General features: G+C 41.6%; 2 protein-coding genes across 2 annotated transcripts in view; both read left to right on the forward strand.

The window, feature by feature from the left end:
* The window catches only part of camlg (calcium modulating ligand), a 3,304-nt gene extending 1,767 nt beyond the window's left edge, over positions 1–1,537 (forward strand). The window contains exons 3-5 of the mRNA XM_020611989.1: positions 3–245; positions 605–670; positions 1,084–1,537. Of these exons, the coding sequence (XP_020467645.1) occupies positions 3–245; positions 605–670; positions 1,084–1,275 (501 nt within the window). The 3' untranslated portion in view covers positions 1,276–1,537. The remainder of the gene's footprint in view (positions 1–2; positions 246–604; positions 671–1,083) is intronic.
* A 3,550-nt stretch (positions 1,538–5,087) lies between these two features.
* The window catches only part of ddx46 (DEAD (Asp-Glu-Ala-Asp) box polypeptide 46), a 12,819-nt gene continuing 5,464 nt past the window's right edge, over positions 5,088–12,442 (forward strand). The window contains exons 1-13 of the mRNA XM_020611952.1: positions 5,088–5,225; positions 5,491–5,661; positions 6,167–6,289; positions 6,632–6,719; positions 6,807–6,975; positions 7,391–7,632; positions 7,750–7,857; positions 7,995–8,160; positions 8,505–8,625; positions 9,008–9,183; positions 9,618–9,739; positions 10,070–10,148; positions 12,286–12,368. Coding sequence (XP_020467608.1) covers positions 5,209–5,225; positions 5,491–5,661; positions 6,167–6,289; positions 6,632–6,719; positions 6,807–6,975; positions 7,391–7,632; positions 7,750–7,857; positions 7,995–8,160; positions 8,505–8,625; positions 9,008–9,183; positions 9,618–9,739; positions 10,070–10,148; positions 12,286–12,368 — 1,665 coding nt within the window. The 5' untranslated portion in view covers positions 5,088–5,208. The remainder of the gene's footprint in view (positions 5,226–5,490; positions 5,662–6,166; positions 6,290–6,631; positions 6,720–6,806; positions 6,976–7,390; positions 7,633–7,749; positions 7,858–7,994; positions 8,161–8,504; positions 8,626–9,007; positions 9,184–9,617; positions 9,740–10,069; positions 10,149–12,285; positions 12,369–12,442) is intronic.

Raw genomic sequence — 12,442 nt, forward strand, 5'->3', positions numbered from 1 at the left:
GGGTCCGACAGAGACCGAGGGGGGAGCTGGCATCAGATGACCCCAGCAGCTCCCCGCGCCGAGGCCTCCAGAAGTACCTGTCTCACTTTGACAATGCCATGAAACTGCGTGGTCAGCTGGACAACGAGAAGCCGGCTCAGGATGGAGGCTCTGACTCAGAGGAGTTTGATCCTTTCAGGATCTTCAGGCTCATCGGCAGCATCCTCCTTGCTGTGTTTGTCAGGGTCTTTGTCTGCAGGTATTTGGTGAGTCTGCTCCCTGTGCTCTCAGATTCCTATGATTACTGTGAGATTGACCTGTCAAGGTGTAGTGGCAGTAGGTACGAGCGTGATACAAGTCACCATTCACAAAAATATGCTGGCAGCTTTTGATTTAAAATGACAAATGCTTGCATTTAAAACGATATTTATTGCCTGTATGTGTAGGAATTGAACTTTGGAAGATAGCAGCCAAGTCAGTGTCATTCTATGGCACTGCTGCTAATGTTTGTAGCTATTCAAGATTCCCACGATTCACCATTACTGTAAAAAAAGATGCTCATAGAGTCGATGGGGATGTCGCCACTTTTTTTTTTTAATACACTCTGCTTTATTCATTCATTCAGTCAATATTTGCTCCCTTTCTGACCCTGGAACTGGCCTACATGGGGTTGTCCAAATACTTTCCAAAGGTGAGTGTGAACTAGCTTTTATGAGCCCTGTCCCGTTGTTTAACATACAGGAAGTGTTGCTGCTACTTTTACTTAAGGATCTGAGAACTTCTTCCACCAGAGTTAAGATTTAATCGATCAAAATGAAGGACAGTGATCAACAATTCTGACAGATTAACTGTTTAAAGGAAAAGGTTTGATTTGGGGGGAAATGTGCTTTATTCTCTTTCTTGCTGAGAGTTAGTTGAGAAGCTCAGTATGGCTTTCATGTCTGTATGGTAAATGTGATGCTAGCTAGCTTCAGCCCTGCTGGTTATTAGCTTAGCTTAGCATAAGGAAACAGTGAATCAGCTAGCCTGGCTCTCTGAAGTTCAAAAATACCCTATGACAGCCATGTTTCATAGCATCTTTGCGTTATACTCTTCTTCCTCTAGGTAGAGAAGAAGACCAAGACCACTGTGCTCACAGCTGCCCTGCTGCTGTCGGGCATCCCCGCTGAGGTCATCAACCGTTCCATGGACACCTACAGGAGGATGGGTGACGTTTTTGCTGACCTCTGCATCTACTTCTTCACCTTCATCCTCTCACATGAGATCCTGCTGCTCATTGGCTCAGAGACTCCCTGATGGACTGGAAAGACCTCAGTAACTTGCCCCCCCTTCATGTCCCCTCCCTCTGTCTCCCATAACAACAAGGCATGCTCATTTACACCCTCAGACATGGGTTTGTTGTTGACAGCTGGAAAGGAATCCCTGCTGCCTTATGATATCAGGGTCACACGACGGCTGATCAAGTTGCTTGTTACATAAGGATTTCTCCAAGGCTCAGCTACACATAAACAGCATTTGGTACAGTTCTGAAAGTTATTATAGAAACTCTGAAACAGAACAACAGTTTGTGTTCTTGTGTGTGAAGAAAGTACAGCCATTTATCATATTGGTGATATTTATTAGTGATGGTAAATGTCATATGGAAAAGTGAACAAGACCCCAGGTCACCATCAGTCTGACCTTACACTGTGCAGCCACACATTCCATTTGATATGAATGGGAAACACTGGAGTCCCTCCAGGAGTGGGCAAGATTTCTCACACTGATATTTTATTAATTTAAAAATTATGATGTTGATGCATGGCAAATGTATCCCCAGTCACATAAAATAATCAAATTGATGGTCAGTGTTATGCAGTAGAAAACCTATTCGCACTGAAAGGCAGTGTTCTGCTGCCTCTCTGGGTGAAGGTTATAAGAGCACACCCACTTCAGTGATGTCACAGTGTACTGACACATACTGGAATACATTTCTGCATCGCTGAGGATAAAACAAGATATTCATCTGCTTTTTAGTTCTTTAAATTGTTTATGTGGACTAATTAATGCGAAGCGAGACTGTACCCGTGTCTCAATTCAGGGGCCGCATCCTCCGAAGGATCTGGTCTATGAAGGCATGACCTACGTAGCCATTGTAGACTGCAAAGGCTAAACTATGGGCCAATGAGATGGTTATGTTTCCAACTGTCCCTGTCTATACTGTTGCCTTAGGAAGAACCGCTCCTGTCACCTAGCAACCGTGACAGCTACTCTGCTCTCTGTTGGCATGCAAAGAATCTTGGGATAGTGTGGGCATTGGAGGAGCCACAAGTTGGAGCCTTCTTTGCTCTGCAGAAGGATGCATTTGAAGGAGCCTTCAAAATGTGATGGCCTTCTCGGTCTTCAAACGTAGCCTTCAAAGGAGGCGTCTCCTGAATTGGGACACAGCTTGTGTATCTTTAATTGAGCAGCAGCCACTGAGGCCACAAATAGCCAATGCAGTGTAATACTAAATGCTAAAACAGGGTGCAACGCTAACCCAAATTAGAGAGGAGCCACAGTCAGTAAATGACTCAGTAATGTCTGGTATAAGATTTACCATCATAAGCTACTGGTCTTACCAAAGTGAGGCTGCAGCTGCAAAAGTACCCCAAGTGTATAAAACTGAAAAACACTGCATTTTATTGTTTATGAATTCAGCTATAAATTTGTAAGGTGATAAATAAAAATGGCAGTCTTGTTTTAAATAAGATGTTAAAAGATAACACAAGATGTTCATCATTGCCATGATACACTTCAGCTGCAAGCTAATGCAGTAATATTGAGTTATCCCCTAGCCCTAAGTCTTTCTGTCCTGATAACCTCCAAAGGTGATAAACGGGGAGGGGTGTCATATTCTCAGCTAAAACAAACCAGGCTCCTCAGCAGATGTCTGACTGTGCAATGAAACCAAATCTGCTGGAGAAATTCAGGAGGTAGACGATCTCCCAGCCAGCAAACAACACTATGAATGCTTTTTGTCTTTCTAGTCAGCCCTACACTGGGTTGGGGTCGGCACATTTTCAGTTCATGCTATTAAAAAAAAAAACCTGAGTCTAAATTTCACTGACATTTGATGGAGGAAACTTTGTAGGGTGAAATTAGCTTAGTTTATTAAACTCTGACATAATCTATTGGCTGAATTGGCCACAGCCTTGGAGGAAGAGTTGACTGAGGTTCTTGATCCTTTATGATTGACAGTCGATGGCTGACTTAGCAGAAAGTTTAACATGGAGTGGCTGAAACCACTGGGTTACCTTCCCCTCATACAGAATCACCTCTGCTGATTCATTGCAATGTCTCCACAACCTTTAAGCTTTTTAACCATGACACAACAACAAAGACCTTAATTACATAGACATGTAGGAACATCTGAAGATGTATTTTGATCCTAATATCACGTACTGAGCCAGATTGTAGACTAGAAGGCTAGAGGGAGAACACTGCTCTGGCTAAATGAAGTATAAATTGATTGAGGATGAAGGAGAAACTCAACATCATCAAACTTGCCATGTTTAAGTCACAAAACACAAACACTTACACACTTGGCTCCTGGTTAGTCAGAGATATTTAGTGTTTAAGAACATTTATAGAATATATTTGAAGCTTGAACAAGCAGGAGATGCTGAATTTTTCATCCATAGACAGAGCAAACGCTGTCATTTCCTGATTAATCACGTGTATTTGTGTGTCAGACTTCCTCAAGGCAGTCCCTTAGTTTGCATTTTCTGTTGTGATGAGTCATCCAGAGTTCGGAAAGGGTCCATCTACATTATAAACAAGTTTTCTTCTTTTGTTTAAGTCAGAAGAAGCATTTAGTCCTTGAATGTGGAGTGTGTTCTTTTGCATGGCTTTGAGCTTTAAAACATAGTAAGCTTCGTACAGTGTTTATGTGCGATTGCTGGGAATGTTTTGGGTTAACTGGAAAGTACTGTGATGTCAGTTTTATGTGAGACGGTGGGAGTTTATATGCTTATTTGTGTTGAGTAATTCTGGTGATGTGTCCTGCTTTGCTTCATTTATACATTGTAAACACTATACCCTTGTGCTGTTCATGTCCTCACTTTTACTTTCATCCAAAATTATTTATTAATGTGAATATCTTTAACTCATGGAAATGAATTGGTATAATTTATCTTACTGACTTGCTTGGTTGTTTTTGATAAGGTTTACAGAATAACAGTTTTTTAATGGCTTTAACAGTATCTTACATATTTGAACTTCAATAGCATAATTATAATTTTTGTGTTGATGTGATGTAAATGTTTATTGCTTAGAAACAGTACACAGGAATGAATAACCAGACACTTCCTACCAAATAAATACTTGTGTGAGATACTCTGGACTGACTCTCACATTCTTAATTTACTGGGTTATGTATCAAAGACATGCATGTTAATAAAGTTGAGAGGTGTCAGGGATCCTCTGGGGGCCACAAGCAGAATGGAGAGCAGTTTCACTAGATTCCAATTCACTGTCAAAAATTATCCAATTTTAAAAGAATAAACAGGGTCTATGTAAGGGTGGAGGTAAATTAGCATTATGGTTCACATGTTGAAGCATTTTGTCTGATAAAATGCATGACAGTGGAGCATATAATTATGTGATAGATTCTATAAATGAATGTTTAACATTCCAAGGTTATCATTATCAACACTGGAAAATATTTGCTTCTTTGGCACAAAACTGGAGAATAATAGTGTTAAAAGCAAACGGTATACAGGCACTATACTAACAAATAGCCTAATCCTTTCTCACTGTAGGGGCAGAGTAAGATGGCTATTTCACTTTTTCTCATGTTTCAGATTGTGCAGACTCAAATGTGTTTGAAACACTTTATTACTGCTTTGCTAAATAATCACCACAAATAGCCTACATGCATACACTTGCTTCTTTTGTTATTGCATATGTGTAATTTATGTTGTATGACAATTGATGTATTAAAAGTGTGAGGGGTCTACTGAGATGGCATATGTACGGGGCCCAGTTCTTATCTGTGAAAACGTTTGGCACCGCCTGTGTCACAAGCTCCAGTACAGTACAGTTTTGAAGTCGCCGTTCTGACCTCCCACCACTGTGCGGCGCACTACGCTACATGATTTTGAATTGACATGTCGCAGTTTTCTGACGCGCAGGTTCAAAGACATAAATGACGTCCATCGCTACTGTGAGCTAATTTCATTTTTATAAGACCAAACTTCGTGGAATATCATGGGACGTGAGTCGAGGTATGCCAGAGTGATCTGTTCAGTTTAGTGTTTTTGTCTTCGGTTGCCGTGACTTGACTAACTCCCGTTGCTGCTGAACTTTAGATGTTTTTATGTCGATGGCTAATATTAGCATGCTAGCTCAGGCGTTCATATGTTAGTGTAATATGCATCAGCTAACAGATAATACCATACAGCTGTGAAATATAAATTTAAACGTTTCTATAAATATAATTTATAAAACACTTTGTCACCTAACATAATAAATCTGCTCTTTGTTTCTCAGACACTATAGGAAGCGCTCCGCGTCGCGGGGACGGTCAGGTACCCGATCAAAGAGCCGTTCCCCGGACAAACGCTCCAAGAAGGACGACCGTGATCGAGACCGAAGCAGGAGGGAGCGTTCACGGAGTCGTGACCGCCGCAGGTCCCGGTCCAGAGACAGAAAACGAGTCAGGTGTGTGACTTATCCCATAATATGTGGACGTCGCGTTAAAGAAACTGCAGCTGTTCATATTTAAAGGAGCCGAACCAGCTGCAAGTGGATTCAGCCCAGCTTGTATTTAACGTTTCAGCCTCAGAGGATTTGAAGGAGATCTCGCTTCTCTTTGTGGTCCACTTTAGCACCGTGGTGTTATTCACACCGCAGTCATTATCGCTGTAAACCAGGTTACCTGTTGATGTTGTCATGATGTTGCGCTTTATCAGAGTTGTGTAAAATCACAAGTGTCTGGTAAGACTGAAGAAAAGATGCAGGGGAGAATAATACTGCTGTTACTAGTCATCCTATTTTATGATGCATGTTGTACCTCTGACATAGTGAAGGTCTGAATTTGTTTGCCAATGCCCTACAAATCCTTGGGTTCAGTCACTGTTCGATGACTTGAGATAGGGAAATAAATCAAGTGTGAAAATGTCCTGAGAAGTGTTTTTTATGTGTTATGTTTGCCTTTGCTCTCCAGGCGCTCCAGGAGCAGAGACAGGAGGAGGTCCAGAAGCAGAGACAGGAGGAGGTCAGGCAGCAGGAGCCGAGCCCGGAGATCTCGATCTGGCAGCCCCAGCAAAAGCAGAAGAATAGATGAAAAGTGAGGCTGTTTAAATATCAACTGTGGTATAACCGACGGCTGTCAATACCAAAACCCCTGAAATCGTCATGTCATTTGTACACTAATATGCTGTTTTGGTGCAACACTGAGTGATAAATTAAAATAGACTTTTGGCTCTGTGTAGTTCCAAATACAGTATGTGCAGTTGACATTAGCAGGAAACATAGCTGCTTTGTTTCTTTTGTGAAGTAGAAGCAGTCTCAAATTATATGCTGGCAGATGGTTATGATGGATTAGCCACTTTCCTTCTCCTGCTCTGCCTAAGAGCTGTGAGGGTTGCAATCATTACTGTTTTTCTTATTTTCATTAACTTCTGTACAGGTCAAGGAGCAAGGAGAGAGACAGCTTTGATCCTTTATCTGAAAAGAAAAAGGTTAAAGAGGAGAAAGAGGATGAGAAAGTTGTGGATGTAAGTGTCTTGTATTCACTTCTTGCTAAAAGATCACTACATAATAAAAGGAAAATATTTTTAGATCTTTCTGTTGCATCCATGCAGCAAGACTTTGACCAGAACAAGCTGGAGGAGGAGATGAGGAAGAGGAAGGAGCGAGTGGAGAAGTGGAGGGAAGAGCAGAGGAAGAAGGCCATTGAGAACATTGGAGAGATCAAGAAAGAACTGGAGGAGATGAAGCAGGGGAAGAAGTGGAGCCTGGAGGATGATGAAGGTGAGGAAGCACTGTTAATAGCCTGCAGTCTGTTTGTTTAAACCTGCTGGCAATATTACTGGAAACAACCATGTGTAACTTACCAGGAATGAGCCAAAGTCACTCAGTGGCAAAGTTATCCTGCGAGGAAGGAAAATATTGTGAGTTTTTGGTCTTAAGTTTGATCCACTGTGTGTTGCTTTATTGTAGAGGAACTTTGGAGTTTAAATATGCACGCCTAAGTATCCTTGTGAAGGCACAGTTTGCTTTGTAAAACTATATCCAGCAAATGTTTGATATTTGAACTTGATGATAATTAAATTAATCAATTAAAATCAAGTTATAATTTCTGAATGTATTTGAATCAGCTAGTTAACAACTTGACCAGTACAGGCCTTAGCTTTAACACTCTGTTACCGTTGACACTACCTTTCAGACGATGATGAGGAGGGTTCAGCGCCAATGGAGGGTGACGATGATGAAGATGGGGAAGGGAAGGAAGAGAGGAAAGAGAAGGAGATAAAGGAGGAGAAGAAAGAGGAGGGTGAGAAGGAGCAGGAAGTTCCCATGGAGCTGCAGACTGAGGAGGATGATGTGGATCCTCTGGACGCCTACATGGAGGAGGTCAAACAGGAGGTGAAGAAGTTCAACATTGGAGCCATGAAAGGAAACGATAAGGTCAGTGTGAAGAGAAAATACTTCAGCCTTTTAGCTTGGAGACAGGTCTGCTGATGCTGAATGCTTTCAAGGTTTTCAAACTGTATTTGAATTTTTTTATTTTTTTGTCTGCTACAGAAAGGGGCAATGACCGTAACCAAAGTGGTGACAGTTGTTAAAACCAAAAAAGGTCCCACACACAAGAAGAAGGGTGAGCTGATGGAGAATGACCAGGATGCTATGGAGGTGAGTGTTTTCCCTTCAGTAATGTTTTGTTTGTGATGGAGATTAAAATTAAGAATTCACATTTGATCAGACACGTTTTCATCAATTATGTCCTGATGGGATCCAATCATCTAACATGTAGCTGATGTGTCTGTTAGTACTCGTCAGAGGAGGAAGAGGTGGATCTGCAGACAGCTCTGACAGGCTTTCAGACCAAACAGAGAAAAATCCTGGAGCCTGTTGACCATGGGAAGATCCAGTATGAGTCTTACCGCAAAAACTTCTATGTGGAGGTGCCTGAGCTGGCCAAGATGACTCCAGAGGGTCAGTGAACACAACACAGAGATGACGGGGATACAGCATGTATCCAAACCACTGCACATTTATTATTTGAATTAATTTATTGCAGATTTAAGACATGTTGAGAATATGTAGTTTCAGATATACACACCTTCCCAGATTCATGTAAGGAAACAAAATTACAGCAATATTTTGTACCAGAGCTACATAATGCAATTGAACAGGCACATACTGTATGATCTTGTGTGTGTGTGTGTGTGTGTGTGTGTGTGTGTGTGTGGATATTGCTTCCATGTTTCAGAGTGCATGCCTTTGTAATCCTCCACAGCCTAACATTTGTCTCTGTGGCTGTTTTTAAATCTACACAGAGGTGAATGCATACAGGCTGGAGCTGGAAGGCATTATTGTCAAAGGGAAGGGCTGCCCCAAACCCATCAAGACCTGGGTACAGTGTGGGGTGTCTATGAAGATCCTCAATGCTCTGAAGAAGTGAGTGTGATTGATGGTGACTGCTGATGTGGTGGTAGTTGAGCTGTGTGCTTCACTTTCATGAAAAGATACCAAGGAAGTCAGGCTGTATGTAAATTGCTCAAGCACCTGCCAATTTTTAAGTCACTAGTATGATGTTTCAGGTAATGCGGCGGTATCAAGATGTTTGTTAAAACAATATTTGCAGACTGTGTCATAACAAAAATCAATCACAAATGCCCTTTAAAAAGTGTAACCACTCATATTCCAATTAGTCTACTCTTGAAATTTGGTTAAAACTTGATAGCAGCAAATGAAACTTGTATTCAGATTGTACATTTGATTCTTTTGCACCAGAAACCAACTCATCATATTCATGTTCATTCCTTTCAAATGTCCCCAGGCACAGCTATGAGAAGCCCACCCCTATCCAGGCCCAGGCCATCCCTGCCATCATGTCTGGGCGAGACCTCATTGGCATTGCTAAGACTGGAAGTGGGAAAACCATAGCCTTCTTGTTGCCCATGTTCCGACACATTATGGATCAGAGGCCCCTGGAGGAATCTGAGGGACCCATCTGTAAGGAGTCCAGCATTTTATACTTTCTCTAGGCATCACTCTTAAACATCTACAGAAAGGTTTCTATTGCTTACATTAAAAGAGATTATATGACAACTGAAGTGAGTTAAGACAGAACGTAAGATCTTGGACTGTGGGTGAGGTATTTGTGATGTCATGCTTGTGTGCCTTTCAAAGACTTCGTTCACGACCCATATGTATCTCGAAGGCAGAAAAATTAAATATGACAAATTTTTACTTTTGAATAGTCACCCACAGCATTTATAATATTCTTCATGACCCATTAAAGGTATTAGTCAGTTTTACTTAAGTTAATGTTCTTGGCAAATGCTTTGCATCCGTTTTGAACAGTTTTGTGAAAATGTGTGTGTTCAGATTTAGTAAAAAAAAAAAATCTTTTCTGTTCTCATCCTGTTTTCCTCCCTCTTCCACAGCTGTGATCATGACTCCAACCAGAGAGTTGGCTCTGCAGATCACCAAGGAGTGTAAGAAGTTCTCTAAACCACTGGGGCTGAGAGTGGTTTGTGTTTATGGAGGCACGGGTATCAGTGAACAGGTAAACACAAACACACTGATTTTGTCTGTTTATCTCCAAGGGGCTTTCATGAGTTTTCCCTTGCAGTCCATCAAACTCAACAGCAAATGGAGGAAAACACTTTGCAATAATACACAATGTCATTGCCATGCTGCAGGGCAGTTATGATTAATGAGCCCCTGTTATCATATCAGTATTAGTCAGTCTGCCCTGTGTTTCCGGACCCTCGCACACAGTGTAGCCACGATGCCTCTGCGTTTGTAAAACTGGGCGAGAGCTAAGCATTCAGCTGAATTTGACAGTGTACTTACCCTTTAACTGTTTAACTATACTGTTGTCACTGGGTTGTAGATTGCTGAACTGAAGCGAGGAGCTGAGATCATTGTGTGCACACCAGGAAGAATGATTGACATGCTGGGGGCCAACAGCGGTGAGTTCCCTCTCACTTCTTCTATTATTTGTCTTAAATGCAAATAAGCACCCTGATGCCTTGTGAGCCTTTTGTTGATTGCCTTGCATGGAATAAATATTACAATATGATGAAGTAAATAATGAACCAAGTCAGTACCATTTACTAAACTGTTGACATTATTTGACCACCTGTGGGATCAGTCATATCTACAAGACAGTGATGTTTCCTGAAGATCAGGGCAAGTACAGGTAGGTGGACCTGGTGCTGCCTCCACGGTTCCTCAAGTCTCCCAGACAGAGATAGTTTTATAACTGTATCTAACATGGATATGGGTTGGTCAGGACCTGAAATTTGCTGAATACTCGCAGGGTTCTACAGTGCTTTAGTATATATGCTCTAACAAATATATTCAAAGTGCCTAAAGGTGATACATGGATCAGCCAAAACATTATGAACACTGATAAGTGAATGGAATAACACTGACTATCTGGTTACAGTGGCACCTGTCAGCGTAGGGGCTATATTAGGCAGCAAGTGAATGTTCAGAGCTCGAAGTTGTGTTGGAAGCAGGAACAACGGGCAGCGTAAGGATCTGAGTGACTTTGACAAGGGCCAGACTATGATGGCTGGGTCAGAGCGTCTCTGACTGCAGGGCCTGTTGGGTGTTCCCGGTCTGCAGTGGTCGGTATCTTTACATACTCGGCTTGCACATGCATAATTGCACACTCGCTGCTGAATATTTGCACTTCAGGGCTCCCACGTAGCATATTTTCTTTCTACATTATATTGTGTACCGGTACTTGTTGTATTTTTTATTTGCTCCCTTCACTTGCTGCTTTAAAGTGCCTTAGATTTGTGATTTTACTGCCTATTTAGATTTGTGTTATTGCTCATCTACTTTATATTTCACTTGTATTGTGCAGCATTCATGTGGAGGGCAAAGTAAGAATTTCATTCTACAGGGAAACATGTTTCCTAACTGTGCATGTGACAAACACGTTGGCCTACTGTATCTACCAAGAGTATCTAAGGAAGGACAGGCAGTGAACCGACCACAGGGTCATGGATGCCCAAGGCGATGATGAGCTTGATTTGCTGTAGATTAAACTTTTAAATTTCATTCATCCTTTTCAAAAGATTCCATTTTGTTTGAATCTTTGTTAAAATGGTTGAAAATGAGAAATACTGTTCACTGGTCTCTATGAAGAGAAAGAGTCGGGGCTGTAGTGGTGATATCACACCTGGAGTGAGGAAACTGTTGAATTTGTCTCACATGATCTCTAATGTGTCCTCACCACCACAGTTTCCACTACTTTTACATGAGTTTTCCACTGAATGGTCACCACATTGGTCCTCGTCCTGACAGTGAAACTATGGAAACAAACTGATTCACAGAAGATGCAGAGTGACACGAGGGCCAACCATCTGCTGCATTGAGTCCTGTGTACACGGTATTAGGCAGGTGGGCATAATGTTATGGCTGATCAGTGTACATGACACGTGCAATTTCTTACTCGAAGCACAGACAGATTGTCCAGCTATTTTCACCATTCACACATCTGTAATACTGCGTCTGTTGCCCTGATTATTTTGAATTTGGTGCTGATGTGGCATCCGGCAGCATCTATCATTGTAGAGCCCTGCACAGCACTGACGATTTACATTAGTAAATGTTTTTCAGAATTAGTAGTTGTTAAATTTTCTGACAGTGATGTGAATGGAAGGGGTTTTTGTTGTTTCCACACATGCGAGGTAATCTGTAATATGTTTCCCTTGTAGGTGAAAAGGCGCTTGGTCAGATAATGCTTGATGGGGCTCCATCTCTTGTATTGTATCTAGAGGCTGTTTTCTGACTTTTACAGGTCCCTCATGCCCCTGAGATGGTACGCAAGACCAGAGACAAGCCACGATAGAAAAAGAACATTTTAAAATACAAATAAAATAAACCCTGGCCACTTGAAACTAGAAAACTGAAGAATGTGGTGAAGTTAGGATATCTTGTTTTGTTGTCAAGTAATGTGAAGTAGCCTAAAACATGCTTCTCCTTTAGATTAGTTAAAATTTGTTTTGTTTCTTTTGAAGAAGGCAGGATGAGAACAGGTTTTTAATTAAGTTGGCTGTTTTCCTTATCATGCCCATCTCCTTTGTCGTATAGGTCGAGTCACCAATCTGCGTAGAGTAACATACGTAGTGCTGGATGAAGCAGACAGGATGTTCGACATGGGTTTCGAGCCACAGGCAAGTGTTCACCCAGATTAGTTTGCAAACACAGATTCTTGTGTTTTTCTGTCTAATGCAGGGGTGGGCAATTC

Source organism: Monopterus albus, unplaced genomic scaffold, assembly GCF_001952655.1.
Source record: "Monopterus albus unplaced genomic scaffold, M_albus_1.0 scaffold119.1, whole genome shotgun sequence".
Classification (NCBI taxonomy): domain Eukaryota; kingdom Metazoa; phylum Chordata; class Actinopteri; order Synbranchiformes; family Synbranchidae; genus Monopterus; species Monopterus albus.